The 25,046-nt window shown below is 54.8% G+C and overlaps 7 protein-coding genes across 7 annotated transcripts; 5 read left to right on the forward strand and 2 right to left on the reverse strand.

Annotated features, from left to right (window-relative positions):
• The first annotated feature begins 979 nt into the window (after positions 1 to 979).
• On the forward strand, positions 980 to 4,176 carry N656DRAFT_775299 (uncharacterized protein). Its single transcript, XM_064814420.1, has 6 exons — positions 980 to 1,240; positions 1,445 to 1,545; positions 1,621 to 2,289; positions 2,346 to 2,604; positions 2,656 to 3,214; positions 3,274 to 4,176. Exons 1-6 carry the CDS (start codon positions 1,151 to 1,153, stop codon positions 3,702 to 3,704), a joined length of 2,109 nt encoding a protein of 702 aa, XP_064674483.1. The 5' UTR covers positions 980 to 1,150; the 3' UTR covers positions 3,705 to 4,176.
• A 1,308-nt stretch (positions 4,177 to 5,484) lies between these two features.
• Positions 5,485 to 7,214, forward strand: N656DRAFT_775300 (uncharacterized protein). Its single transcript, XM_064814421.1, has one exon. The coding sequence runs from the start codon at positions 5,600 to 5,602 to the stop codon at positions 6,761 to 6,763; it is 1,164 nt and encodes a 387-aa protein (XP_064674484.1). The 5' UTR covers positions 5,485 to 5,599; the 3' UTR covers positions 6,764 to 7,214.
• Positions 7,215 to 7,388: 174 nt separating this feature from the next.
• N656DRAFT_775301 (uncharacterized protein) lies at positions 7,389 to 8,713 on the forward strand. The gene has a single exon (XM_064814422.1). The coding sequence runs from the start codon at positions 7,536 to 7,538 to the stop codon at positions 8,226 to 8,228; it is 693 nt and encodes a 230-aa protein (XP_064674485.1). The 5' UTR covers positions 7,389 to 7,535; the 3' UTR covers positions 8,229 to 8,713.
• N656DRAFT_787161 (tRNAHis guanylyltransferase) lies at positions 8,495 to 9,759 on the reverse strand (the record flags this gene model as incomplete). Its single annotated transcript, XM_064816577.1, has 8 exons — positions 8,495 to 8,713; positions 8,774 to 8,878; positions 8,939 to 9,027; positions 9,080 to 9,252; positions 9,303 to 9,347; positions 9,405 to 9,536; positions 9,598 to 9,687; positions 9,746 to 9,759. The coding sequence occupies 8 exons, from the start codon at positions 9,757 to 9,759 to the stop codon at positions 8,495 to 8,497; spliced, it is 867 nt and encodes a 288-aa protein (XP_064674486.1).
• Positions 9,760 to 10,075: 316 nt separating this feature from the next.
• Positions 10,076 to 11,735, forward strand: N656DRAFT_842303 (SWD1-like protein). Its single transcript, XM_064819032.1, has 2 exons — positions 10,076 to 10,522; positions 10,576 to 11,735. The coding sequence occupies exons 1-2, from the start codon at positions 10,164 to 10,166 to the stop codon at positions 11,630 to 11,632; spliced, it is 1,416 nt and encodes a 471-aa protein (XP_064674487.1). The 5' UTR covers positions 10,076 to 10,163; the 3' UTR covers positions 11,633 to 11,735.
• Positions 11,736 to 12,764: 1,029 nt separating this feature from the next.
• On the forward strand, positions 12,765 to 18,163 carry N656DRAFT_700748 (DNA-directed RNA polymerase II subunit RPB1; the record flags this gene model as incomplete). The annotated part of the gene is made up of 3 exons (XM_064810889.1): positions 12,765 to 13,121; positions 13,182 to 18,070; positions 18,136 to 18,163. 3 exons carry the CDS (start codon positions 12,765 to 12,767, stop codon positions 18,161 to 18,163), a joined length of 5,274 nt encoding a protein of 1,757 aa, XP_064674488.1.
• Positions 18,164 to 23,198: 5,035 nt separating this feature from the next.
• Positions 23,199 to 23,890, reverse strand: N656DRAFT_283162 (uncharacterized protein). The gene has a single exon (XM_064809114.1). The coding sequence runs from the start codon at positions 23,751 to 23,753 to the stop codon at positions 23,283 to 23,285; it is 471 nt and encodes a 156-aa protein (XP_064674489.1). The 5' UTR covers positions 23,754 to 23,890; the 3' UTR covers positions 23,199 to 23,282.
• Between the last annotated feature and the right edge of the window lie 1,156 nt (positions 23,891 to 25,046).

The following is a 25,046-nucleotide window of genomic DNA, read 5'->3' on the forward strand; positions in this document are numbered from 1 at the left end:
GTGGAGTCCATTGATGCCAAGATGTCAATCGATAAGTTTAAAAAGGGTTGTTGTTGCTTGATTGCACCACCGCTCGGGGATGAGCTATTTTGAAACCGTAAAAAAGCAGCAACATGAGAGCAGCCTCCAAAGGCCTGGGGGCCAACACTTAACAGACTACAGAGAGTTACTACCGGTATATCCGAGTCCAGTCCGATAGCAGTTCGTGCACCGCCTCTTCCGTTGGCATGCGCAAGCAAGGTGCGAGCAAATGATAACAGGTCCCCAAGAAGACCCCGCTCCACACCCGACTTCCTCCTCTGCGCAGTAGAATCAGCAACCGTGACGCCACAGAGATATCGATGGTCTCCGAGTGCTGCGGTGGCTCAGTCATCTGACGACCGACAGTTTCTTCATCCACACACTAGGCAGGTATGATCAATCACCGTCGATTACTGGAAGCTCGAAGCAATGAGACAATGCTCCTTCCTTGACTCATTTCGTGCAAGAACCTCGGCGCTCGAAGTCGGAATTTGTTCATTACCATTCAAGCCGCCATCTAGGTATTACATTGAAGAGAATTGGACCAGACTTACGAAGTACGTAGGCAATGGCTGATGTGCAAGCAAGTTACGTGGGGCAAGAGCAGGCGTGCAGCATTCGGGTCTGTACACGTACGAAGTAAGTGACTCGGATCTTCAGGTCGTCAGCCCTACAGCCCCAAAGCACTGTGGCGGGTTTCCGAGCCAGTAGTTGAACGCAGTAAAAGACGATGAAAGTGCCTTTCAGAAGACAGAGTCTATACCGGTATAACAAAAACACTTCAGTCTTGTGGTATGTATTATGTCCATAGTAACCATAGGGAGAACTCAAACTTGAAGTGCCAGTGTCGTTGTGCACAGTCTACAGACAGTGTTTCCCTCTTTGGACGTGGGGCCCGGCCCCTGCATCCCGGGGTGACCTGCCGCCCGCTATTTTCTCACCAAATCCCGTAGCATTTGATGCAACTTCCGACTCACGCGTCTTCCGTGCTCCAGCAACAATCGCTTGGTTGCGACTCGACCACAACGACCCATTGCAACGTCCACATCACCGAATCTGGGTTGACAAACTCGTAGATGATCAATACTACTGTTTGCAGTTGTGCTTGATTTTCCCGTGTCGCAGCGCGATGGACAACAAGCGAAAGGCCGGGAGCTCCACCGGAGTCGGCCCCTCTGATGGCGACGAGCGCGCTCCCAAGCGCCGCAGGGCACCCGGGGTGAGTTTGATTTTGTCCGCACATGCCCGGACCTGTGGCTCGGCAAGCGCGTGTCAGAGCTAATGTTGCGGAGCGGTCCACGCTCCGCGACGAAGCAAATGCGGCGCCGAATCGAAAAAATTGATGGGCCAGAGCTGATCCTCGACAACCGCAACGCTCTGCCGTAAAATAATGAGAACCTCGATGGACTAACCGTCGCTATAGCCGCCATCCGATTACGATCTTCAACAAGAGGAAAGCTACGAGTCAACCACCGCTTACGGCCTGCAGTTTCTTGAAACCATCCGCAGAACCAGAGACAAAAAGTACGCCCGTCTCTAATTGCCTTGGGAATGACGAATACCCAATCTGGTGAATTTACTTCTAACGACTCACCACAGCGGTCGGCTCGTTGCCAAGTACTTTGAGAATCTCCTTCCCCGCGAGGGCAACGAGGAATATTACAGGCGCATCCGCATGCCCATTTCTCTGAAAATCATCGAGCGAAAACTGCACAACCAGGATTTCAAAAACATGACTGAGTTGGAGAGCTACTTCAAGCGCATGGTGACAAATGCGAAGGAGTTCTACCCCAAGAACTCGGAAATCTTTGAAGATGCCGAGCGCGTCCGGAAGGCGCTTAGCAATTACATGACCAAGACCAACCCCGCTTATAAGAAGATCCCGGGCTTCAGTTGCCAAGCTGCGCCAATCCCCGAAACTGCGGACGCCGAGCTAGATGAAGCCTCCGCCGACCATGGCGGCCAGGACGCAGGTCAGGAAGAGGACGCCGAAGGAGATGACGATGCTCAAGGTGACGCCGAAGATGCCGAGGGCGAAGAAGTTGACGACGATGGTGACGAGGAAGACGACACTCCCAAAAAGATCGTGCTCAAACGGAGAGGACCCGGACGCCCGTCCAGAGGTAGTTCTGAACCAGCCAGAAAGCTAGGCCCGGGCGGCAGAGCCAAGTCAGACCACGAGTATGCCGGCGTGCCATACAAAGGACTCAATTTCCAACAAGCGCAGGAGAAGATTGTTGAGGAATTGATCCGCAAGCCAGACGAACAGTATGTTGCAACACTTCTGTCCGTCGCCCCTGCCATCGAAACTAACCGAGCTCTAGCGGTGACCCGTACTTCCTGGATTTCATCAACCTTCCAGCGCGCTCGAACAAGGAGTACTTTTCTGTCATAACCTCACCTCTGTCCTTGAAGGGATTGCAGAAGCTCGTCAGGGGCATTCACGGCCGCCAACCTGCGACCGGAATCAGCGATTTTAAGAATTGGGCATCTTTCGAGGACAAGGCTAGCCTTCTCTGGAATAACGCTCACTTCTTCAACGAGGAGGGGAGCCTAATTTATAACTTGGCAACAGAATTGAAGGTATGACGGCCTGATCTGGCGATGCTGCAGAGCTGACAGTTTGATGGTCAGGAAACCTTCGAGAAAGAACTCACCGAAGCAAAGGCTGTGGTTCAAGAGCCACCCCAGCCTACCAAAATCAAGGTCAAAATGACTCCCGGCCAAGAGACCCCCGTGACCGGAGCTAAGAAGATCACGATCCACGTTGCGGGTTCCAGAGGCAGTGCGGGAGCTTCGCCAGCGCCGCAAACTGGCCAGTCCAGCGACTCGGGACGTCCTGGCAACGCCGCGGATATCAACCGCAATGGTGTGCCACCCAGAGCGACCGTAGCCAATGCCGGCTCTCAGCCCGACACTCTCACAGCCCCATCCACATCCGGCGTGCAGCCCAGCCCATCTGTGTCTGGCGCTATGCCCGGGATGGTAACTCAACAATCACCGGTGTCACTGCCGCGATCAAACGGCATGATGCCAAACTTGACAAATGTCCCGAACGGGGTCTCACCGCCTGCTCAAGGTTTACAGCAGGCTTCTTCCGTCCCCCAGCAGCCGAATGGCCATCCCGTAGCCGCAGCCGCAGCACCTCCGCCCCCGCCTTTGTATGATAACAAATACCGCGCTCCGGGTAGGGGTAAGTTGCCCATGACTGCTCACTGCCACCGACGCCCGTCATACTAATGCCTTCGCCAGGTCTCCCCGATGCTCTCCTGCCGAGCGTCTTGATACGGACGCATCCAGGCATAGCCATCGACCGCAGGTTCAGGCTAGAGATTCCGGCTCACCCGAAGGAGGCACAGCAGAACATTTCTGTGCATCTGCCGGGTATCCACAACCGACTCCAGCTTATTCCCCGGCTGGCATCCTTCGAGCAACAGGGCCGTCCATATCGATTGTTTGTCACCCTCAATAACCAAACATTGGGGCGCTCGACTCCGCTGCCCATCCCCGACGACCCTCTGCCGCTCAATGCCCTGGTCTTCGACGTTCCCTTGCAGCAGGGAACAAACATCATCAATGTAGCGGTGATCGCTGCCCTTCCCAAAGGACAGAAGTTGTTCAACGGGGCAGAGTGTGAGCTAGAGAGGATGACAATCAACGCCCATCTTATGAAGGCATACTAATCAAATATCGGGAGTCTGGAGGTCTGTCTTCGAGCGAAGGGAGGGGATCCTTACTGGAGTCACGGCGGGATGGGCGGGATGGGCGGGATGTGTTTACTCTCTGTCTAGGCTTTCACCCCGGCTAGGGTGGCCATGGAATCATGATCGTGGAGTTCTGGGATTGGGAAGGGTGCTTTTTACGCCCGCATACATGCGCAAGCAGCAGTCTTTGTGTCTTTTGTGAGCAATACGTGTAGGGACAAAGGCGAGAAGAGCCTATCAATTACCCTTGGCATTCGCCCCTTGTACTGTTGAAGGGCATCATGGGCGTCGGTTTGATGAGAGTGGGACGGTTATGGGGCCTATCTCCTTCCACCTCCTGCTGGATTTCTTTGTGCCGATTTCCCTTTCCGTCAAGCCCTTTGTTGTAGCTTAGACCGGTCATGTAGGTAGCTCTCCCTGAGGGTTCGGAAATATTACACAGTTGCGAGAATGGAATTCCGGAGCTATCCCACTTCAACCCATCGTCGCAGAGAACCTCCAAGCCTCTTCCCCATTCCGACTCTAACGCGAGGCCGCGGTCGCTTAGCAAGAAACACGCATTACATCACAGCGCACTGCTACGGCGATACGGCCGTCAGGGTTTACACCCTAGGCTTCGTCAAGCATCGACAGAGAAGTGCGATTAAGAAATAGGGCCCAGCGGCGGAGTACTCTTCTCCTAAACCCCACCACCACAGACACCCTCACCAAGCGGCAGACGGCCCAAGTAATCCATTGGTACCTCCTCCAAGCTTGACTGATTTTCTCAAACAAGCACAAATGAATCCCGCCAACTCGACGTCTGACCCGAGCAGTCCCGGCCTCGGCCTCCGCGGCGGCGCCTTTGAGCACAGCTACGGCTACGATCCAAACTTCACACGCCGCGTCGTCAGCTCTGCCGCCACGGAGCGCGGCGGCCGTCAAGCCCGTTCCAGACAAAGAAAGGACGGTACCAGTACTGTCCGGGCCAAAAGCGCGGCGGCGCAGAGCCGCAGCCGCAGTGGCGGCCTCCCCTGGATCCCGCCTGGCGGCGAGTACGAGGCCGCTGCCAATGATCCCTTGCATGAGCGGCGCGCCAGCCGCCTCGGCATCCGAGACAGCCTGTTGCGACCCGCTTCTAGGCATCGTTCCCCTCCTGCTGAGGGACGAGGAGGAGAGGGGGATGAGGGAGATGAAGGAGATGAAGAATGGGGCGAAAGGCGCTGGTTGGGTCAGCTTCCCTTTGGCGAAACCTTCTTGCCTGGCATGCGCTCGCTCTCTCTCCCATTTTCAGTCCCATTCCGACTCCCGTGGCAGCGGCAGCGGCAGCGGGGGCTGGAAGAGCTGCTCAGCGGGGTGTGGCGGCCCACGAGAACCCGGTTTGAGATTGAGTGGCCGCGGGTAGAGCTTGAGAGTAGCTGGTATGAGATGGTGTACACGCACTTGTATGTGCGCGCGGGCGAGTTTGCCGACGAGTATTTCATGTACGGGGATATACCGGCCGGGTCTGCTGCAGAGCCCGGAGGAGAAGGGAGCGTTTGGATGCAGGCGGCGTTTTCGAGCCAGTTTCGTTGGTACGTGGCGAAGATCGCCAAGCAGGATATCCACGCGGGTGGATGGGACGCGCTGCTGGCGAAGGGGCTACACAGGAAGTATCTTGTCACTGGCATCATTGGAAAACTGTTGGAGACGTGCGTCTTTGATGAGTTGCTCTTTGGGGCCGATGCGGAGCAGAGGAGGATGCTTGAAGCGCAGGATCGGTGTACTCTTGACATGGAGGGTGAGTATCTACCTTTAGTTCTGTATTTGGGACTAGAAAATATCTCTAGGAACTTGCTAACCAACACATAGGGTACCAGCGTACCGAGCTGCGCTCAAGGACCGTTCATGCGATCATGGCCAATGACATATTGACGCCTGACTTTTGGCCCTGTGTCGACCGGCTCGCCCTGCAGCTCACGACGCTGCTTCTGTCCCTGATTCATCTCCTGGACAAGCACTTCCCGGCCAGCCGGGAAACGTCGTTGCGAAGCATCCACCAGGACCTCCACGCCCTTGTGTCCCAGGCGGCGTATATGTCCATCGGCATCCGCAGGTCCCGCGACATTTTCCGCTTCTCGTCCCCCTTTCCCGGAGAGGTCTGGGATCTCGACCAGGAGCATGTCGACGATACCATCTACAAGCAGTCCAAGGCACTGACTGACGAAGCTGATAAAGCTGCCGAAAGAAGGCACAGGGCCCGGCGCCGTGGGTCAAGGCAGCGAGCGGAGTCGCCCAGGCCGTTGACTATCGGCGAGCGTGGTCGGGCCTTGGTCACGAGTCTCCTGAATGTGATCACACCACCGCGGAGCCCTGCCTGGGGCGATGTCGACGAGCAGGATGCAGACGACTTGAACACGCCCAACAGCTTCCGGCACCCGTCCCGTCTAGCTAAAGTCCAAATAGTCGTCTGGCCCATGCTGCAGCGCTTCGCGTCAGGAGTCACGGTGGATCCAGTTAGCGGTACCGCCGAAGGCCAGCACATCACCACTCTTTTCAAAGCCCAGGCCGTCTACTACTGTGGACGGATCGACCAGCCCGGGGAGCAGTATGAAGAACGGCCAACGCTGGAAGAGTGGGTTCGCGAAAAGACACGGGATGACAGCTGGCGGCTCCCAAGAGAACTGCCTTGGGTCGCATACTTCATTGCCTGCTGGCTGCTGATCAGTGTCCTGCTCGGCACCGGGTCCATGGCCTACGGCTTGCTGAACATCCTGCCGGCGGAGGGGCTGGTTGGGTTTGTCAGGCATATCCTGCTAAGGATGCTCATCAATTCGCTGAAGATTTACATCGTCGCGTCCCAGATTTTGCTATTCATTGTGTACGCCACAAAGAATACGGCCGTCGGCTTGTTTGGGTTGGCGCTGCGCAAAGGCCCCTTTCCGTCCTCGTGGGTACGCGGCATTGGTCTGCATGGCATGGTAACGGATGGCGACTTGTTTGCATACCCCAACTTCAAATGGGAGTCCATCAAGGGTGCTGCAAACGCAGTGGTCGGTCACATAGTCTGGGAGAAATAGTCGGGTAGAAGGCGATCAGGACGGGGTTGCAATGCAGACGCTGCAGGGCACAATCCGACATGTATCCAACTTAAGTCTGCTAGAGGCACCGCGACTGGCGATCTGTTAGTGAGGGCCAAAATTTTGTATGCAAAAATCGTCCTCTCGACTACCGCTTTTAACAGAGCCTTTGTACCCTGCAGATTCCAAGCGTCAAGACTGGGCCTCGTGCAAATTGTCTGGTGACTCTGGTCCAGCCTCCGCCTTCCCAGCACAGATTTGAGACCAAATGTCCGTAGACTCGACGATGACCATGTATCCCATCGCGCATCAAGTATTAGCGCCTGCTTTGGCTCGTGTACTGTACATACACCTAATATAGGCACTTCAACAGCGGAGTATGGTGGTTGCCTTGAGCTCCGCATCATGAGAGTACTGGAGGATATGGTGAGAAAATTGGTCGCCTTGTGCAATGATGTCGAAGCGGCCATTTGAATTCGAGATGCCACATGTTCCTGCCAAGGGCCAAAGTTGATGTAATTTACAGAGTACCCTAGACGCAGGACAGTAATGATACGGTATGGATAACGTCGTACCGAAATTACAAACAAATACAATACAGCAGTGCAATTGAACGACCCACACATGGCCCAAATTTTGAACTCTTGGCTTTCTAGGTCGTCAACAGATGAGCACCGCCAGACCTGACGTTTTGCCTCACAATGCAGCAACAGCTCCAACCATGATATAACCTAGCCGGCCGGACAGACTATACCGAAATATTCACCACCCAATGGACGCCGCCGCTCTCCTCAAGTCCCAGGGCTGGCGGGGCAAGGGCTTCTCCCTGCACCCCACCGACAACACCATCGGCCTGACCAAGCCGATCCTGCTGTCGCGCAACACGGACGGCCGCGGCGTAGGCCAGAAGCAGCACTACACAAGCGACCAATGGTGGCTGCACGCCTTTGATGAGAAGCTCAAGGGCCTCGACACCTCCAAAAAGGGCACCGTGGTGCAGTCGGTCAAGCAGGGTAAGCTGGACGTTGTCGCCAGCAGCCAGCCCACGGGCAAGTACAGGGGCGCGAGCGGGCTGTACGCGTCCTTCGTGCGGGGCGGCATGCTCGAGGGCACTCTGCAAGCACCGGGCGAACCATCGACGGCCGGCACGACGCCCTCGAGCTCGGAAGATAGCGAGACGTCTGTATCGAGAAAAGAAAAGAGGACCGAGAGCAAGGCGGAGAAGCAGGCTAGGAGGGCGGCGAGGAGGCTACGCAAGGCGGAGAAGGCTGCACGAAAAGCTGCCGAGGCCGAGGCGGCGCGTAAGGCTGCCGACAAGGCCGCGAAAAAGGCGCTGAAGCAGTCCAGGAAAGCCAGTGAGACAAAGGCGGAGAGACGCGCGAGGAGGGCAGAGAGGAGGGCGCGGAAAGAGGCAAAAAGGAAAAGACGAGAGGAAGAAAAGTTGAAACTACCAGATTCGGGTTGAAGGAGTTTCATCCCCCCGTCCATGGTACCTATGCTTCACCACAAGGGGCAGTTCAAGGTCGCGGCGGTAGCAGCACGATTGAGAGTCAGATGCCGCCAGCGACATATAGAGCAGCGACATCTACACTAGCTCGACTTGCCCAACCTTATACTGGAGGTCGTTGCAGACCCGATCTATTCGTCCACGAGGGATGACCCGGCAGCCGAGGCAAGACCGCTGGACTAGCTAGGTATGGGCGACCGCTTCTGCCTGTGCCAGGCTGGGGCTCAAACCTCTTTGGGAATTTTGCCCGGCTTATTTGATAGCAGCCACGGCCGGCGGTCCCAGAAGTCGTCCTTGATAATATCAAGGTGCTCTACCACAATAGGCGCCTTTGCTCGCCGTTTTCTGTCCGTCTCGTTCTGTGTCTTTGATTGCTGGACCGGGACGGCCAGACTGTCGGCTTCGGCGGCAGCATTGTGTGTTCCAGGCTCCACCGGCTCGTACTACTCGCCATGACTTAGCTACCGTTGGTGCACCAGTCGGGGATGCCATGATGCACTCACATCCCGGAAGACGACGCTGCCCTTTTTGTAAATCTCGGGCTCATTGTTGTAGTTGATGCTGAATCGGGAGAAGAGAATCTCGTTCTTGTCGGCAGCATACGTCCCCTGATTCATTGCAGGTTAGGATGTGCGCGGCTTGTGCACCGGATGGTGAATATCCCAAACCTTGAGTGTCTTCTCGGCCTCCGTGGCATCCATCCCGCCTAACTGAATGAGGGCCCAGAAAGTTGTATTGTAAAGATTGTTAATATGACCTGTTGGTTTAGCATCCCGGCACTCAAGACATGCCCGGCAGGTGGTACTTACAATCAACCTGTCTCCAGCTCATGTAGTCTCGCAGATTCTGCACGCTGGGATAACACACGGCTCGGCCGTCGAAGCTGGGCAGGGGCGGGGATAACGGAGTATCTGGGAAGTAGGTCGGCCAATAGTGGACATAGTATGCGGTGAAGGTCGAGACGATTGTCGAAACCAGCTTGCTGAAACGACTCAGCCAGGGAAGCCAAGTAGCAGACTCTTGCCAGCCTACCTAGATCGCCGCTCGAAAAGCACACATGTCTTGTGAAAGACGAAACTAGCTTGGCATGTCAGCACACCGCTGGCTCCTTTGGGACCCTTGACAAGATCATGCCTGTATTCATCGCTGACTCCATAGGCAATGGTGATGTCCGGCAGTTCGGCCATGACCGCCCGCGCAGCAGCATTCATGAGCTCGAGTGCCCGTTTGTCGTTTGGCTTCTCAAAGCCATATTTGTTTGCAAACCTTGGGTTCTGGTCAGACACAAAGGAATCTTCTCAAACGGAGACGTTCAGCAGAGGCATACTTCGTAAAACCCCGTCCATCGATTCTCACCACAACCCATGTGTTGGGCAGGATGTTATCAGGCTGCTCAAATTGCTTGACATATTCAAATCTTTGTACTTGAAATTAGTGATTCTCATGTGTTTTGCGTCAGACTGAGGCCAGCTTACTTGGAGTTGGCCATCGTGCCAAGGATTCGGGTCTATGTTTCTCTGTGACTTTTCATTCTTCATCGCTGGACCTATGAGTGCTGTGGAACTTTGAGCAGGTAATATACCTACCGACTCTATCTCCGGGCGGCAGGGTCAGGCGGGAGCTTGACGGCGGGACCGGGACCCCGCAATGCACTAGAGATTGCCGCGTGCGCTGAGCTTGTGGGGTGCTTGGCATCCCATTTTCAGCAGATCCACCGCTAGATCCCGTCGCTCCAGGCGGCTCGGCGGGGCTTTCTGCAGCCCTAGGTAGTGCCCGCGGAAGTTGCACGCGCGCTACGATAGGTACTCAGCTGGGTAAGGTGAACCTCTACTATGTATGTAGGGAGGTAAGCTTGAACTACACAAAGATAGAGATGCTGATTCCAATGCAGAAATGAACCTTCTACTCTCTGACGACTATCTCCTTCAAGACTACCCCGAACACATCACGAATACGATTCGGTCCGGGCACTCAACATGCGTGCGCTTCAACCGCAAGGGCGATTTCCTCGCATCCGGGAGAGTTGACGGAACTGTCGTCATCTGGGACCTGGAGACCATGGGAGTGGCGCGCAAGCTAAGGGGCCATTCAAAGAACATCACCTCACTCAGTTGGTCTCGGTGCGGCCGGTATTTGCTCTCGGCATGCCAGGGGTGGAAGGTGATCCTATGGGATCTCCAGGACGGGAAAAGATACCGTGAGGTGCGCTTTCGTGCTCCAGTCTACGGTGCCGAGCTACATCCGTGGAATCAGTCTGTTCAACCCGAGTAATCCTCGTTGATGCGTGCGAACTGACATCCTGCAGCCACCAGTTTGCTGCGGCACTATTTGAAGACCAGCCGATGCTCGTCGACATCACGGACTCGGCCGATGTTCGATACGTCCTACCCTCAGTGCCGAAACGATCAAACCCGGAGACCGACGCTGCCCTAAAAGAGAAGCAAGCGAAGGAGGATGCAAAGCACATGACAACAGCAATAGTCTATACCGCGACAGGCGACCACCTGCTCGCTGGGACAAGCAAGGGCCGCCTCAATATCATCGATGCAAAGACACGCGAGGTTATCTACTCGGAGAAGATTGCCAGCGGTATCATCACCACGCTACGCCTTACAGAATCCGGCAAGGACCTTCTTGTGAACGCCCAAGACCGCATCATACGGACGTTCCATGTACCCAACTTGTCCGCAGCAGACCTCGATCCAGACACGATTCAGATACCCCTCGAGCACAAGTTTCAAGACGTGGTGAACAGGTTATCGTGGAACCACGTGGCTTTTAGCGCAACAGGCGAGTATGTGGCGGCATCAACCTATAACAATCACGAGCTTTACATCTGGGAGCGTGGGCATGGGAGTTTGGTGCGCATGTTGGAGGGGCCCAAGGAGGAGCAAGGTGTCATAGAATGGCACCCGCACAGAGCGCTGCTAGCGGCATGTGGTCTCGAGACGGGCAGAATCAACATTTGGTCCGTCACAAGCCCTCAGAGGTGGTCGGCACTTGCTCCCGATTTCGTCGAGGTGGAGGAGAACGTCGAATACATCGAGAGAGAAGACGAATTCGACATCCATCCGCAGGAGGAAATCCAAAAACGGCGGTTAGACCAGGAAGACGAGGACGTCGATGTTCTGACCGTGGCGAATGGGGGGGGCTTAGGGGAGGATGAGGATGCATTCCGGATGCCGATACTCTTCAATTTGGGAGAGTCAGATAGCGAGGAAGAATTTGTGAACGTCTCGCTTGGGACGCTGCGTAGAAAGAGTCCTGGGGACGAGGATGGTGGGGATGATGCGACAGGAGAAGACAGAGGGCCAGGAAAGAAGACAGGCGGTCCAGGACGAGGACGGGGGAGGAAGAAATAGTCTATCTGAGCAATGAAGGACTCGCTTGATTCTCTGCACCTTGTATGGCTGTTTCGAGACGTCGGGTTGTATATTCAGTTACAAATGACAGATTTTGGCCCGCATAGTGAAAGCTCACCACAGTGCTTGTGAAAGCGCGAAGGATGCCCCAGGCTCTGTCTAGGGATACTTTCCGCAAGGTAATTCAGGTTGCTAAGGGCACAGGTATGTAAGGAAATTTATTGTATTGTACATACATACCTGGGTACGGAGGTACCTAATACTGTATGTACATACAGTACCTGCGTCTGGTTCCTCGGACCAGGAACTACCAGCTCCCAGCAGGCTAATACTGTATTGAGGATAAGGTTTGACTTCCTACATGCAGTTGACACCCAACAATACCTGCAGGCAAAAAGATGAATATGATATGAGGAGTCACTCGGTGAGAATGTACGGAGTACTCCGTAAGGTACAAGTACTTTGCTGAGGCTGCATCTGGGCCGTATCTTGGCCCACTCAACGGTTGTCGCTTTGTTTTAAAAGTGGGTCATAATCGAATCGGGATTAGCGCACGCCTCCCTCTTGCTTCGCTTTGTTAACAACTCCAGTCGAACTTTTCAGGTCCAGGCGACGCCATCCGCCTTCCCCAGAAAACCATCCCTCAACAACTTCGTCGCGGACATTGCAGATCGCGTCCGCAACGCCCCAATTCTTGTCGCCTGCATCTCCTCGACAAGAATATTGAGCGCCAATCGCGAATCTCGACCAGATTTCCCATTTCCTTTCGAGCCGTAACCAGACTGGAGGCGCCGACGTTTTAACGACCGCTCCTTCGGGGCCGCTGGCCTGGATAGCCCAGCGGATGAGTCCATCAAGACCATCTCCATAACCCATCTCGCCGCGTTCTCTTCATCGCCAAGGTGTTCCCAGAGTTTTCGGATCCGGCCGCCCTATCGGTTTTCTTCGACGGGAAATTCTCCATTTCAGGCGTGCTGTTTGGCTCGCGCGCCGCAATCGCGACGACCATTCGCTTGACCCTCTTAACCATCATCGCCATCGGTCTGCTTTTCGTCGACTCTGCATCTTGGCCGTTCCTTTTGCTTTCTTTTTTCTTCGACTGTAACATTTGCGTCATTACCGCTGCATCAAAATGGCGAATCTAATCTTCCCGCACTCGAGCGCGCCGCTCCGGACCATCAAGGAGATCCAGTTTGGCCTGCTATCTCCTGAGGAGATCAAGGCTATGAGCGTAGCCCATATTCTCTATCCCGAGACTATGGACGAGACCCGGACAAAGCTTCGCGATGGCGGTCTTAACGATCCTCTGCTTGGATCTGTTGACAGGCAGTTCAAGTGCAAGACCTGCACCGAGAACATGTCCGAGTGCCCTGGCCATTTCGGTCATATCGAGCTGGCCCGGCCAGTCTACCACCCTGGCTTCATCAAGCGCACAAAGAAGCTGCTCGAAATCGTCTGCCACAACTGTAGCAAGGTGTTGGCCGATAGAGTTAGTGCACCCTACCTCGATGGGTAGTGTGTTTGTGTGGCTGATGCTGACCTGAACTAGTCTGATCCGCAGTATGCTGCGGCCATGAAGGTCCGAGACCCAAAAGTTCGCTTCAAGCGGGTTTGGGACATCTGCAAGAGCAAGAAAAAGTGCGATAATGATCCTCCCAAGGGTCAGGAGGATGGAGAGTTCAATCCCAACGGCGATGGAGCAGACGTTTTGGTCGGAGGCCATGGCGGTTGCGGCAACGCTCAACCGACGATCCGTCAACAAGCCCTTACTCTTTGGGGACATCTCGAGGTTAAAGACGAAGATGGTGTCAAGACAAAAGAAAAGAAGCTCATCACGCCTGAGATGGCGCTCAACATCTTCCGCCGCATGAGCGATGAGGAGATGCTCGACATTGGTCTTAACATCTCACAAGCTCGGCCAGAGTGGATGATCATCACTGTCCTCCCTGTGCCGCCACCTCCCGTGCGCCCCAGTATTTCCATGGATGGCACGGGAACTGGCTTGCGGAACGAAGACGATTTGACCTACAAGCTTGGTGATATCATCCGTGCCAACGGCAATGTCCGACAGGCGATTGCGGAGGGGTCACCCCAGCACATCATCACCGATTTCGAGAACCTGCTTCAGTACCACGTTGCTACCTACATGGATAATGACATCGCTGGTCAACCCCAGGCATTGCAGAAGAGCGGAAGACCCGTCAAGGCCATCCGGGCTCGTCTCAAGGGAAAAGAGGGCCGTCTGCGAGGCAATTTGATGGGCAAGCGAGTCGACTTCTCTGCTCGTACAGTCATCACCGGTGATGCCAACATCTCGTTGGACGAGGTCGGCGTGCCCCGTAGCATCGCCCGCACCCTGACATATCCCGAGACTGTCACGCCTTACAACATTGCCAAGCTCACCCAGTACGTCCAGAACGGTCCGAATGAGCATCCGGGCGCCAAGTACATCATTCGCTCTGATGGCACTCGTGTCGATCTTCGGCACCATAAACGTGCTGGCTCTATTCAGCTCGAGTATGGATGGAAGGTTGAGCGCCACCTGGTTGATGGAGATTACATCATCTTCAACCGTCAGCCATCTCTGCACAAAGAATCCATGATGGGACACAGGGTCAAGGTGATGCCGTATTCCACTTTCCGCCTCAACCTGTCTGTCACATCTCCCTACAATGCCGATTTCGACGGTGATGAGATGAACCTGCACGTACCTCAAACCGAGGAGACACGCGCAGAAGTCAAGGAACTTTGCATGGTCCCTTTGAACATCGTGTCGCCACAGAGGAACGGCCCTCTCATGGGTATCGTCCAGGACACTTTGGCCGGTATTTACAAGCTCTGCCGGCGTGATGTCTTCCTCACCAAGGAACAGGTGATGGACATCATGCTCTGGGTTCCCGATTGGGATGGCATTATCCCTTTCCCGGCAATCCTTAAGCCTCGTCCTCGGTGGACTGGCAAGCAGATGATTGGCATGGTCATTCCCAAGATCATCAACCTCTACATGGCCTCGGAGGAGAAAGACAAGGACCACCCTTTCCAGGATGACGGTCTTTTGATTCAACAAGGAGAGATCATGTTCGGTTTGCTAACGAAGAAGAGCGTCGGCGCTTCGGGTGGCGGTATTGTCCATCTCTGCTTCAATGAACTTGGTCCCCAGGGGGCTATGGACTTCCTAAATGGCTGCCAGAGGGTAGTCAACTACTGGCTTTACCACAATGGACACAGCATCGGTATCGGCGACACCATTCCCGACGCCGAAACCATCGAGCTTGTCCAGAAGCACATAGACAAGGAGAAGGAAGAAGTGCGCCGTCTGACGGTGATGGCTACCAACAACGAGCTGGAAGCTTTACCCGGCATGAATATCCGGGAGACTTTTGAGAACAAGGTCTCGACTGCGCTCAACACTGCCCGTGATAAAGCCGGCACGACGGCCGTAAAGAGTCTCAAGGATCTCAACAATGCCGTGACAATGGCTCGGTCGGGATCCAAGGGTACCTCAATCAACATCTCGCAGATGTCCGCCTTGGTCGGTCAACAGATCGTCGAGGGAAAGCGTGTCCCGTTCGGTTTCAAGTACAGGACCCTCCCGCATTTCACAAAGGACGACTATTCTCCCGAGGCGCGGGGCTTCGTTGAAAATTCATATCTCCGCGGCCTGACGCCGTCCGAATTTTTCTTCCATGCCATGGCTGGTAGGGAAGGTTTGATCGATACTGCTGTCAAGACAGCAGAGACGGGTTATATCCAGCGCAGACTTGTCAAGGCTCTTGAGGATGCTGAGGCGCACTACGATGGGACGGTGCGGAATTCGCTCGGCGATATTATCCAATTCATCTACGGCGAGGACGGCTTGGATGGAGCCGCTATTGAGAAGCAACGCGTGGACCACATCAACATGTCTAATAGCGCCTTTGACAAGCGGTTTCGCTTGGACGTCATGGACGAGGCAACTTCGGGCTCCGCTCTTGAAGCCTTGGAATACGGCAAAGAGATGGCTAGCGATCCAGCAGTACAGCAACTCTTGGACCAAGAGTATGAGCAGCTGTTGGCTGATCGCAAGCTCGTGCGGCAGATCAATCGTCGAAGGCTGGCCGACGAGAGCATGCAGCTTCCGCTCAATGTGGCCCGCATTATTGAGACTGCCAAGAAGCTTTTCAAGGTTGACGAGACTCAGCGGAGCGACCTCACACCCCGGGACGTGATCCCAGCCGTTCAGGCCCTGCTTGATCGACTGTATGCCGTCCGTGGCAACGATCCGATCTCGCAAGAAGCTGACTACAACTCAACCATTCTCTTCAAGATTCTGCTGCGCTCGCGCTTGGCTTATAAGCGTCTCGCCGTCGAACAGCGGCTAAACAAGCTGGCCTTCGACCACGTCCTAGGCGAGTTGGAGAATCGGTGGTCTCGATCAATGGTCGCCCCTGGAGAGATGGTTGGGGTGCTGGCAGCCCAGTCCATTGGAGAGCCGGCCACACAGATGACACTGAACACCTTCCACTTTGCCGGTGTGTCGTCCAAAAACGTCACGCTTGGTGTTCCTCGTCTCAAGGAAATTCTCAACGTGGCAAAGGACATCAAGACGCCATCCATGGTTGTCTACCTGGATTCCGAGAGCGCGACCCAGGAGGCCGCCAAGAAGTTGCGTAATGCTGTTGAGCATACTTCTCTCCGTTCCGTCACTGCGATCACGGAGATCTACTATGATCCGGACATTACGACGACAACCATTCCCGAGGATTTTGACATGGTCGAGTCGTACTTTTTGATTTCAGACTCGGATCAGCAACAAGACATCCAGCGTCAATCACGATGGCTGTTGAGAATCACCCTCGACCGGCAAAAGATGCTTGACAAGGGTCTTCGTGTTGAGGACGTGGCGCATAGCATCAAGAGCGAATACCAGGGCGACATTGCGGTGATTTTTAGTGACAATAACGCAGAGGAGATGGTTATTCGCGTGCGGGTCATCCGCGAAGAAGACGATAAGGATGAGGACGGGAACAAGATCATCGAGGACGATGTGATGCTCAAGCGACTTGAGAAACATCTTCTCGACTCCTGCACCCTCCGCGGTGTGCCGGGTATCGAGCGCGCATTCTTGAACAAGGGCACCAGGCTGGTCGAGCTACCTGATGGCTCACAAGTGGCTAACAAGGAGAAGGTTGAGTGTCAAGAGTGGTATCTCGACACCCAGGGTACAGCTCTGAGAGACGTCTTGACCATCGACGGGGTCGATACCAAGCGCACATACACCAACGACCTCTATCAGATTGTGGATGTGCTTGGAATAGAAGCCGCTCGGGCTGCCCTCATGCACGAGCTAACTCAAGTGCTTGCTTTCGGTGGTTCCTACGTTAACCATCGGCATATGGCGCTTCTTGTCGATGTCATGACGTATCGCGGTAGTATCGCTGCTGTGACTCGACACGGCATCAACCGTGCTGACACGGGCGCCTTGATGCGCTGCTCCTTTGAGGAAACTGTGGAGATTCTCCTCGAGGCCGCTGCTGTCGGCGAACTGGACGATTGTCGTGGTATTTCGGAGAACGTCATGCTGGGCCAAATGGCTCCTATGGGTACCGGCCACTTTGATGTGCTCCTTGACCCCAAGATGTTGGAGACGGTCATCTCGGACAATTCCCGCATGGGCCTGATGCCCGGCATGTCGCTCAAGGGAACGCAGCTGGAAGGCGCGGCGACCCCTTACGATACAGGTTCCCCAATGGCCGACAGCGGGTATTTGGGGAGCTATTCTCCTACCATGGGCAACTTCTCGCCTATCCAAGGCGCGGGCTCCGACAGCCCAACTGGCTTCACGACCGAGTACGGCGGCGGCTTTGGTTCGAGCACTGTCAATCCCTATGCGACCAGCCCGCGTGCTACCAGCCCGTTCTCCACATCGCCAACTTCACCATTTGGTTACGGTGGCTATTCGCCATCGTCGCCAGCTGGCTATTCACCTACATCGCCTCTTATCGATGCTGGAGGCCGCTATGCGTCTAGCCCGCAATTCAGCCCCTCGTCACCTTCGTTCTCACCTACTTCGCCAATGTTGCGGCCCGGAAGCCCCACTAGCCCCAACTACAGCCCTACCTCGCCAAGCTACTCGCCTGCGTCACCCGCAGCGACCCGGCACTATTCACCCACTTCCCCGGCGCAGTTCAACTCGCCAACGTCCCCGTCCTACTCCCCGACGAGTCCTAGCTACAGCCCGGCGTCGCCGAATCTGCATGCCACTTCCCCGTCGTACTCCCCTGCGTCGCCGACGTGGTCGCCCACTTCACCTGATGCCTATTCGCCGACGAGCCCGTCGTTCCAACGGTCGCCTGGGCAGCAGATGTCTCCGACCAGCCCTGGCTACTCCCCAACGTCGCCTTCATTCTCGCCGAGGACCCCGGGCCGTGGCCCGTCCGGAGGAGGTGGTGACCAGTAGTAAGTACTTGTGTAACAGTACAACATTTGAGTCTACAATGAATTCTAACCGCGCAAACTTGTAGCTCACCCACCTCTCCGACGAATGATTGATGTCCTTCCGAGTCTGATAGGAACGATCTGGCGAGCGACGAGGCTAAACGACATGCCCCTTTGACCTTTGGATGTCAGAAGGGAGGAGGATGCCAGGGTATTACCGCGGCGTTTGATGCTTTACCTTGAGGGTGTTATATAACCAGGAGCGAGGGCGCGAGTGCTAATTTCATTTTCTACGGTTCTCCGGTCCGATAGAGGACATGCCACAAGGATTCTGAAAATGGAGGATTGGTGTCCTCCCCATTTAGAGGCGCATTTCTGCTGGCTTTTTACTCTCTTCCCAAAACAAAACAAGCCCACAATACATTCTACGTTGGAGCGGGCGTACGTGAGACATCAGATTGGCTAAGATTCTTTGCAACAGAGAGTGAGCGGAAAGATGGGAGACAGAGATGTGTGATGAATGGGCTACCCAGCTAACGAGTCCAGGGGCATTATCTGGCTGGGAAGAGCGATCAAGAAAGCCAGCCGGTCTGGACGGCAGGGGAAAGGGGGCTGTGTAAACTTGTGCTGTACAGTACCACTACTACAATGCTCAGCCAGACGATCACTCCCGCAAGTCAGTCAAGGGCAACTGGTGACCGTGAAGGTTGGCGGGTTGACATGGGCTACAGTAGAGGTCATGACTCAGAAACAAAGGTTCATGGACAGATTTACTGCATTCTAAATGATTTGGGGCGTGACAGGGGACTTGGTCTTCAACCACAGCCCCTTTTTCCATTCTCCCTGAGTTGGGTAGGAAGGATCGCCTTATGTCAGGTTGGACCGTGTGATCGAACGCCCTTCCCCTTCGCTTGCTCATCTTCTTGCCTTGCCTTGCGTATGGGGGCTCCCGGGTTAACGTCACTGCCCAGTACAGATGGGGCTGCCCCGACCCTCTCGGATCGGGCGGAGGTATCCGTATTCCGAAGACTAAAAAACTTTCTTATACCCGCGCTTGTCCTCATAGTGTATGCTCGTTGGGCAAACGGCCGGGTCATGATCCTTTGGGCATCATACCGGGGCTTAGGGGGGCGATGATTCACTCGGACCAGGCGAAGAACTTGTGGGATACGTAGGCGGTACCCGGCGATTTCCTGATATTTTATTATGACTGCCTAGGAGGTACTATCGGTGGGTAATTCGATATCTGCAGACGAGCAGGTTTGGGGGAATTTGTGGAGGCGCACCGGGGGATCCGAGGGTGAATTGAGGACGCGGCGCTCCACAATATCCGGAGCCAGAGCAGATCGACCTTGGTACAAGTGACAGAGCCATGCCTCGCTGGCCAGTTAGGTAATGGTTGATAAATCCCGTCCTCTCAGAGCAGACTCTGTTGTGAGTCTAGAGTTGATGAGCGAATCGCTCAATGCTCAAGGTGGGCGTATGGTATTTGGTGCTAAGGTGCGAGCGTGAGCTCAGCCTTGGCCGTTGTCACGGTGGCCGCATCAGTGAAGGCCTAGTACGTCCTCACAGCCTCACCTAAATCTTAGAGCCCAATAAATTGCTAGTATGCTTTGGGGGCTCTCTTGCGAAGGGGAGTGAGAATGGAGAAAAATCGCAAGGTTTAAACAAGCAAATGCTCCATCGGGTATTCCCGATGTTGTTTCTTGATGACGCTGCAGGCACCATCGAAGCCATGTGGTTGAGGTTGAGCGCTTTGTCTAGCACAGTGCGACAAGCTGGGGTACTTGCAAGCAAATGATCTTTAGAGGCACTTCAGCGGTGGGCCAAGAACCCAGCACAGTGTCAGTATCGTATGCTGTTAAAGGTCATCGACCAATCATTGGCTGTCTACAGAGGGTTGCATCACTATGCACGGACCAAGTTACCAGACTGTCGGGTCCAGTCGGACAGGGACGTACAGTGTAATTAACAGCCCCCGTCACTCAACCGTCGCTTGTCCGTCCTCGTCGTTCGTTGGACTAATTAATGGGATGATCCGGCCCTGATTTTCAGTTCACTTCGCAAACTACCAGTCGTGGCTGTGAAGACAACCAGTTCCGTGACTGGTTGGATACGTATCATGAATGTACATACGTATGCACATCTTGGCCAGACTGTTAGTCACCTGGACAGAGTCCTGGTCAAAAGTGGGAATATTGTCTGGTTGAGTGCCACTCTTGCTTTCGAACCATTCCTATTTGGTGGCCATGTACGAAGTACCACTGGTGTACCCTTTCCCAAACGTTACTTCAGGTATGTACAGTACATCCTTCATGCCGCGGGCCCCGGCATCGTGATCGGTCCCGGAACGATGCCCGCGAGTTCTAGATTGCCGGGCGCGCAGTTCTCTCCCCTCCAGCCCCCGCAAAACAAGGATGGTGTTGGTGATTTACCTAACCAAAGCGGCGCTGCGGAAGTATTGGGGAGTCGGACAAATTTCCCAAAAAGCCCCTCCAACTTCCTACTGGACGACACGAGTAGTGAGCCGGCCAGGTACATAGTCAGTTCCACGCCATCCGAGTCCATCGTTCCATCAGCGGGCAATTGAATAATGCGGATGTGTGCCTCAACCTTCCTCATGCACGAGCCGATCGCGTGTGGACGGCGATGGACGTGCATTTTTCTACCTGGCATGCAGTAGCCTGGCTCGTTGGTTCGTCTCAGTATGAGAACTCCCGGCTCTCCTGGAGCCCGATTGGCTGCCCATGCCATGTTCTTCTAGCCACCTGCGCTTAGGAATCGGGCTCCGAAGCGCCAATCTCTCTCATCGATCCAGTCATATTCCTGCCATGACCAACACACCCCCTCAACCCCGGATAGTCAGGGGGTGCTTCCCCTGAAGATGGGTGTAGGGCGATAGGTCGAGATTGCAAGCCCACGGAATAGCCGCGCTCTGATGAGGCACGGTGGGCAGAAGCCTGCCGCGAAGGGTCCTTCTGTGTAGCTCTGCAGTCTCGGTAAGTCAGTACCCATAGAGATTGGGTCGCTGAAGGGAAAGGCCGCCGTGCACAAAGCTACATGCATCCTGTGAAGCATCATGGACTGAGATGGATAGCATGGTAAGTGGGCAATGTTCCTCTTGAGGGTAGCAGTGTCCCTGTTCGGCTCCGCTGTGGTTCGTCTATTGTTTCTCCTCTTCGCTCCCTCTCCCTCTCTTTCTCATCTTGAAATCTTCAATGGCAACAATGGTAGCGCGACAAAGTCGAGCCCCAATACTTCCGTATATTTCAGCAGTTCTGCTGCTTGATCAGAACTGCCAAGTATCTCGGGTTTCACCGACAGCCGCCACGATGCGTTGTAGGTATAGTCAGTGATCAGTCGTCTGCGGTTTCAGATAACAGGGCAGTGGCGTCGTGTATATGGCTTGTTTCCCCCCTCACAAGCAGAGCGGCGCCAGGTTCTATAGCCACCGGTATTGACTCCCATGCTCTGAGGCTCCCGATTCCCAGAAGCAGGTAGATAGTTACGTATGGAATCCCGTTTGAACCCCGTGAAAGGCTAACCGTTCAAAACTCACATGTGGACGCTCCCTCCTCCCCCTCGTAGCCTTTGCCGACTCCAACCGGCAGGCCTGATTGGCAGAGGTCCGAACCGTAGCCGCGAAGATAGGAACACTGTGTGCACAATTGCTCGTTGTGCCGCAAATGCAAGGGGGTGATTGATCATGACGGAATCTGCAAAGCCCGCCGCATCTGGTCACATTGAGTACGCCATTCTGCGATTTCTACCGGACGGCGCCGAGACCAGCTAACTGCCCTACCAATGCGGACCGTGGCGGCGCGCCTCGTATTTTGCCGGCGTTGCTATACCGTGTATCCGCAGCAGGGGGGGCTCTGTTGGCGGGTATTGGTATGTGGCAGTGGTTGCCATCCAAGATTCTGATATGCTTCAAGCGGTTCTCGAGATCCGGTTGGGCAGAAGGAATCCTTGTAGTTAGGCCCTAATGGGTGCGTGCGACGGGACGGCCCAAACCGAGCGCAAGTAAGAAATTCACTGCAGTAGGTAAACAACGTGATTTCGCAACAGTTTAGAAAAGCATTGGCACTTTGGAGATAGGTAGGTAGCAGGCGTGGCAGATGGGATAGCAGGACGGGCCGGGTTGAGTTAACTTAGGTTCCATGATGTTGACGGGAAGGAGCCGTCTGATGTGTTGACCCCAAGAGACCCACCTTCAGGGCAAAGCTTGTGATCCTTCCCGCCCTGGAAGGGTTCTCACACGCAAGTACTGTTGTGCACGGACCACCTGCTGGCTTTAATCTCTCATGTGACATGGTGCATCTGCAACTCAGCGCAACCACCGCGCTCTGGGTGAAACAAGCTGCGGGTGTGGTGTTTGCATCCGTCGAGATTGGGTTGGCTGAGAAGGAAGTGGAAGTGGGCCCCAAGCAGAAACAGCAAACTCCTAGACAGCTAGGCAGGTTTTTTGAGTCTCGACTACCTACTACCTAGGTACTAACTATCCACTGCCTAGACAGTGTAAACTGGGCATCAGGCGAAGCAAGCTCGGTATTGTACTACCTGGTGTAACCATTGTCCTGGACTGCAGTGACAGCTTCCGGGGAATCTCGTCCCGTACACAACCCTCCTTCGTCCCTTGTACTGTTGTTACCTTATCGCGGGCTCAGGGTCGTCACCATATCAGAAACATTTGAGGTATTGCGGATAAACAGGCAGCGGGGAGGCGCATTGAGGAAAAAGACAGCTTCGGTCCTTGCAGAGAATAAGCTAACTCTCAGAGCTATTAAGGAGATGACAAGCCATACTAGTTATTCTGCCTCCAATAATCACACCGAGAAAGAAAGTCTCCCACTGAATGCCTACAATTTGGCACATAGCACCAGCTGAAGCAAGTAGCAACTGAAAGAGGAAAGGGAAAGAACACAACAGGAGCAAATCTATCTCGACCAAACTCAACTCGTGTTCGTTCCGGTACAATGTCCGACAGCCCATACCATACTCTGATAACCAGGATACAGCGGTGATTGCTCGCCCACTCTAGAAAACACGCCCCGTCCTCGACCATTGAACATCATTGCTCGATCGTGTATGTTGGTTCGATCTTGTAGTTCTGACAGGCCGCGCTTCGAGAGCGGGCAAGGATGCTTGAACAGTCGACGGAAAGTAGGAGACTTTAGTGTCCCGACCGGCAGCGGTCTTCAATAATAAAACCGTGTTAGAGCAGCACAGAGTTTCAGGCTGCGTCTGACGAAAGGGGCCGTACCAGACATCTACAGGTAGCACCTGAGTCTGCCCACGTTTCCGGCTTGCTGGGACTCACAGTTTTCGCAGGGTCCGGCGCAGTACTCCTTGACGGAGTCCTTTCCGGGACAATTCCCCGCCCGGCACGCGGCGTAGGGAATTTCTTCGATTGGGGTCTCGTGGCCGCACGAGTAGACGAAGGTGACAAGCTTGCACATTGTGTAGGTGGCGAGTTGGTCAAACAGGGGGAGGGGCAGAAGCAGCAACAGTTGAGGGTGATCAGAGTTGTTAAGTTCGCGGCTCGGGTTCGCACTGATGATGGAGAGCGTGGTGAGATGTCTATTTTGGCAGAAGAAGAAGGGAATCGACGTCCCCTTTTATAGACGTCCGGTCCAAGATAGGTTGCCCAGTTCCGCTCGTAACCTGACCTTGATTCCCCTGCTCGAAGGGGAGCTCCACGCATTCGGAGATGACTCTTGGATCCTCCTGTATGGCTTCTCGGCTGATGTATGTTGGTGGCCCTTCTGGATGCTGAGTCTCGACACGGCAAGGCAGCTGGGGTGGACTGAGAAGCGTTGGTCGATCAACTGGTGTGGCGGTCGCTGACCAGACTAGCATCAGAGAATTGGATGTAACAATCTGGGCTCAAGGGCACATGTACAGCCGGGTATCCCCTACTCCTACAGTACCTGCTTGCCTACTACTTGCCTTGGGTGGCTGCAAATCGGCGGACACTGTTAGGTGGGTGTGGGTCGATTAGGGCGGCAAGGGGGTAAAAGTAAGGGTGTGGGAGAGACTCTACCCGGACCTATCATGTCTCCCTGAGCATCAGTCCCTCGACAGTTACCATCGACAGTACGAGGAGAGACAGCTTCCTGTTGCGGACCGGTGGAGACTTGGGGAGGACAAGCGACTCTGGTGTTGGCCGTGACTCGCGCCGCTGCCATGCCGACATTCATCTCCGTCCGTACGGGACGACTAGCCGAGTGGTGGTCAATCCAGCTGCTCCTACACTGCCGTGAGGTTCCCGCGTTGGCAGTTTCGGCGAACGAGGAAAGGACTCAGGCGTTGCCAAGAGGACGGGGAAGCAGGAAGCATGAATAGCGGGTTCGAAGTGGAGCACGGCTTGAACCAGGATGCCTGCATCAGTTTGTTAAGCTAAACGACGGCAAGCCTTGTAGCTAGACCTGAAAGGCGAAGCATGTGAACGAATAGCTGGAGTGGGACATGAGACAAATCAGGTAGAGGGAGATACGGCAGCCGAGAGCTGCCAGGACACTTCCACAACGTGCCATGAGCAGCCGGCCAAAAGGGTTGTAGAGAGTAAACGCTCCAGGAGTAACGACCGAGTCAAGGACGTCCTCGCCCGGGCACGGTTGTGCATTTGGTGGGCTGGGGAAAGGGGAATAGGGGAAAGGGGGCCGGGAAGGCAGAAAGGGGAAATTGTGAATCGGTAGTATACGATTCCCCAGCGAGAGCCATTCAGACGGGCCGGCTTCCATGGTATCAGGCAGCATGTGCCGTCATGATATCGCCCCGTGACGCACAAGAACAGCAGGCTGAGGCTGACCAGACGGGTTGCATATCGGCGGCCACGGCAACTGTTGCAGGGAGACCGCCCAAGGAAGGGCTCCACACTGTCTTCACGAGCACGTTCGAGTACCGTGCTAAGAGCTCAGCGCATGCTTCTGAAGCAGTGGATGTCCCTATAAAAATACGGTCCGGGAGATCTTTGATCACGTCTCGTCGACAAAAC

This window comes from Canariomyces notabilis, assembly GCF_033297395.1.
Source record: "Canariomyces notabilis strain CBS 508.74 unplaced genomic scaffold N656scaffold_2, whole genome shotgun sequence".
Lineage (NCBI taxonomy): Eukaryota > Fungi > Ascomycota > Sordariomycetes > Sordariales > Chaetomiaceae > Canariomyces > Canariomyces notabilis.

Coding starts and splice junctions, on each gene's coding strand:
- N656DRAFT_775299 (XM_064814420.1), top strand. CDS start 1,151: ATGGACAACAAGCGAAAGGCCGGGAGCTCCACCGGAGTCGGCCCCTCT. Junction 1,241..1,444: donor AGCGCCGCAGGGCACCCGGG/GTGAGTTTGATT, acceptor CCGTCGCTATAG/CCGCCATCCGATTACGATCT. Junction 3,215..3,273: donor ATACCGCGCTCCGGGTAGGG/GTAAGTTGCCCA, acceptor TGCCTTCGCCAG/GTCTCCCCGATGCTCTCCTG.
- N656DRAFT_775300 (XM_064814421.1), top strand. CDS start 5,600: ATGGCCAATGACATATTGACGCCTGACTTTTGGCCCTGTGTCGACCGG.
- N656DRAFT_775301 (XM_064814422.1), top strand. CDS start 7,536: ATGGACGCCGCCGCTCTCCTCAAGTCCCAGGGCTGGCGGGGCAAGGGC.
- N656DRAFT_842303 (XM_064819032.1), top strand. CDS start 10,164: ATGAACCTTCTACTCTCTGACGACTATCTCCTTCAAGACTACCCCGAA. Junction 10,523..10,575: donor GAGCTACATCCGTGGAATCA/GTCTGTTCAACC, acceptor GACATCCTGCAG/CCACCAGTTTGCTGCGGCAC.
- N656DRAFT_283162 (XM_064809114.1), bottom strand. CDS start 23,753: ATGCGTGGAGCTCCCCTTCGAGCAGGGGAATCAAGGTCAGGTTACGAG.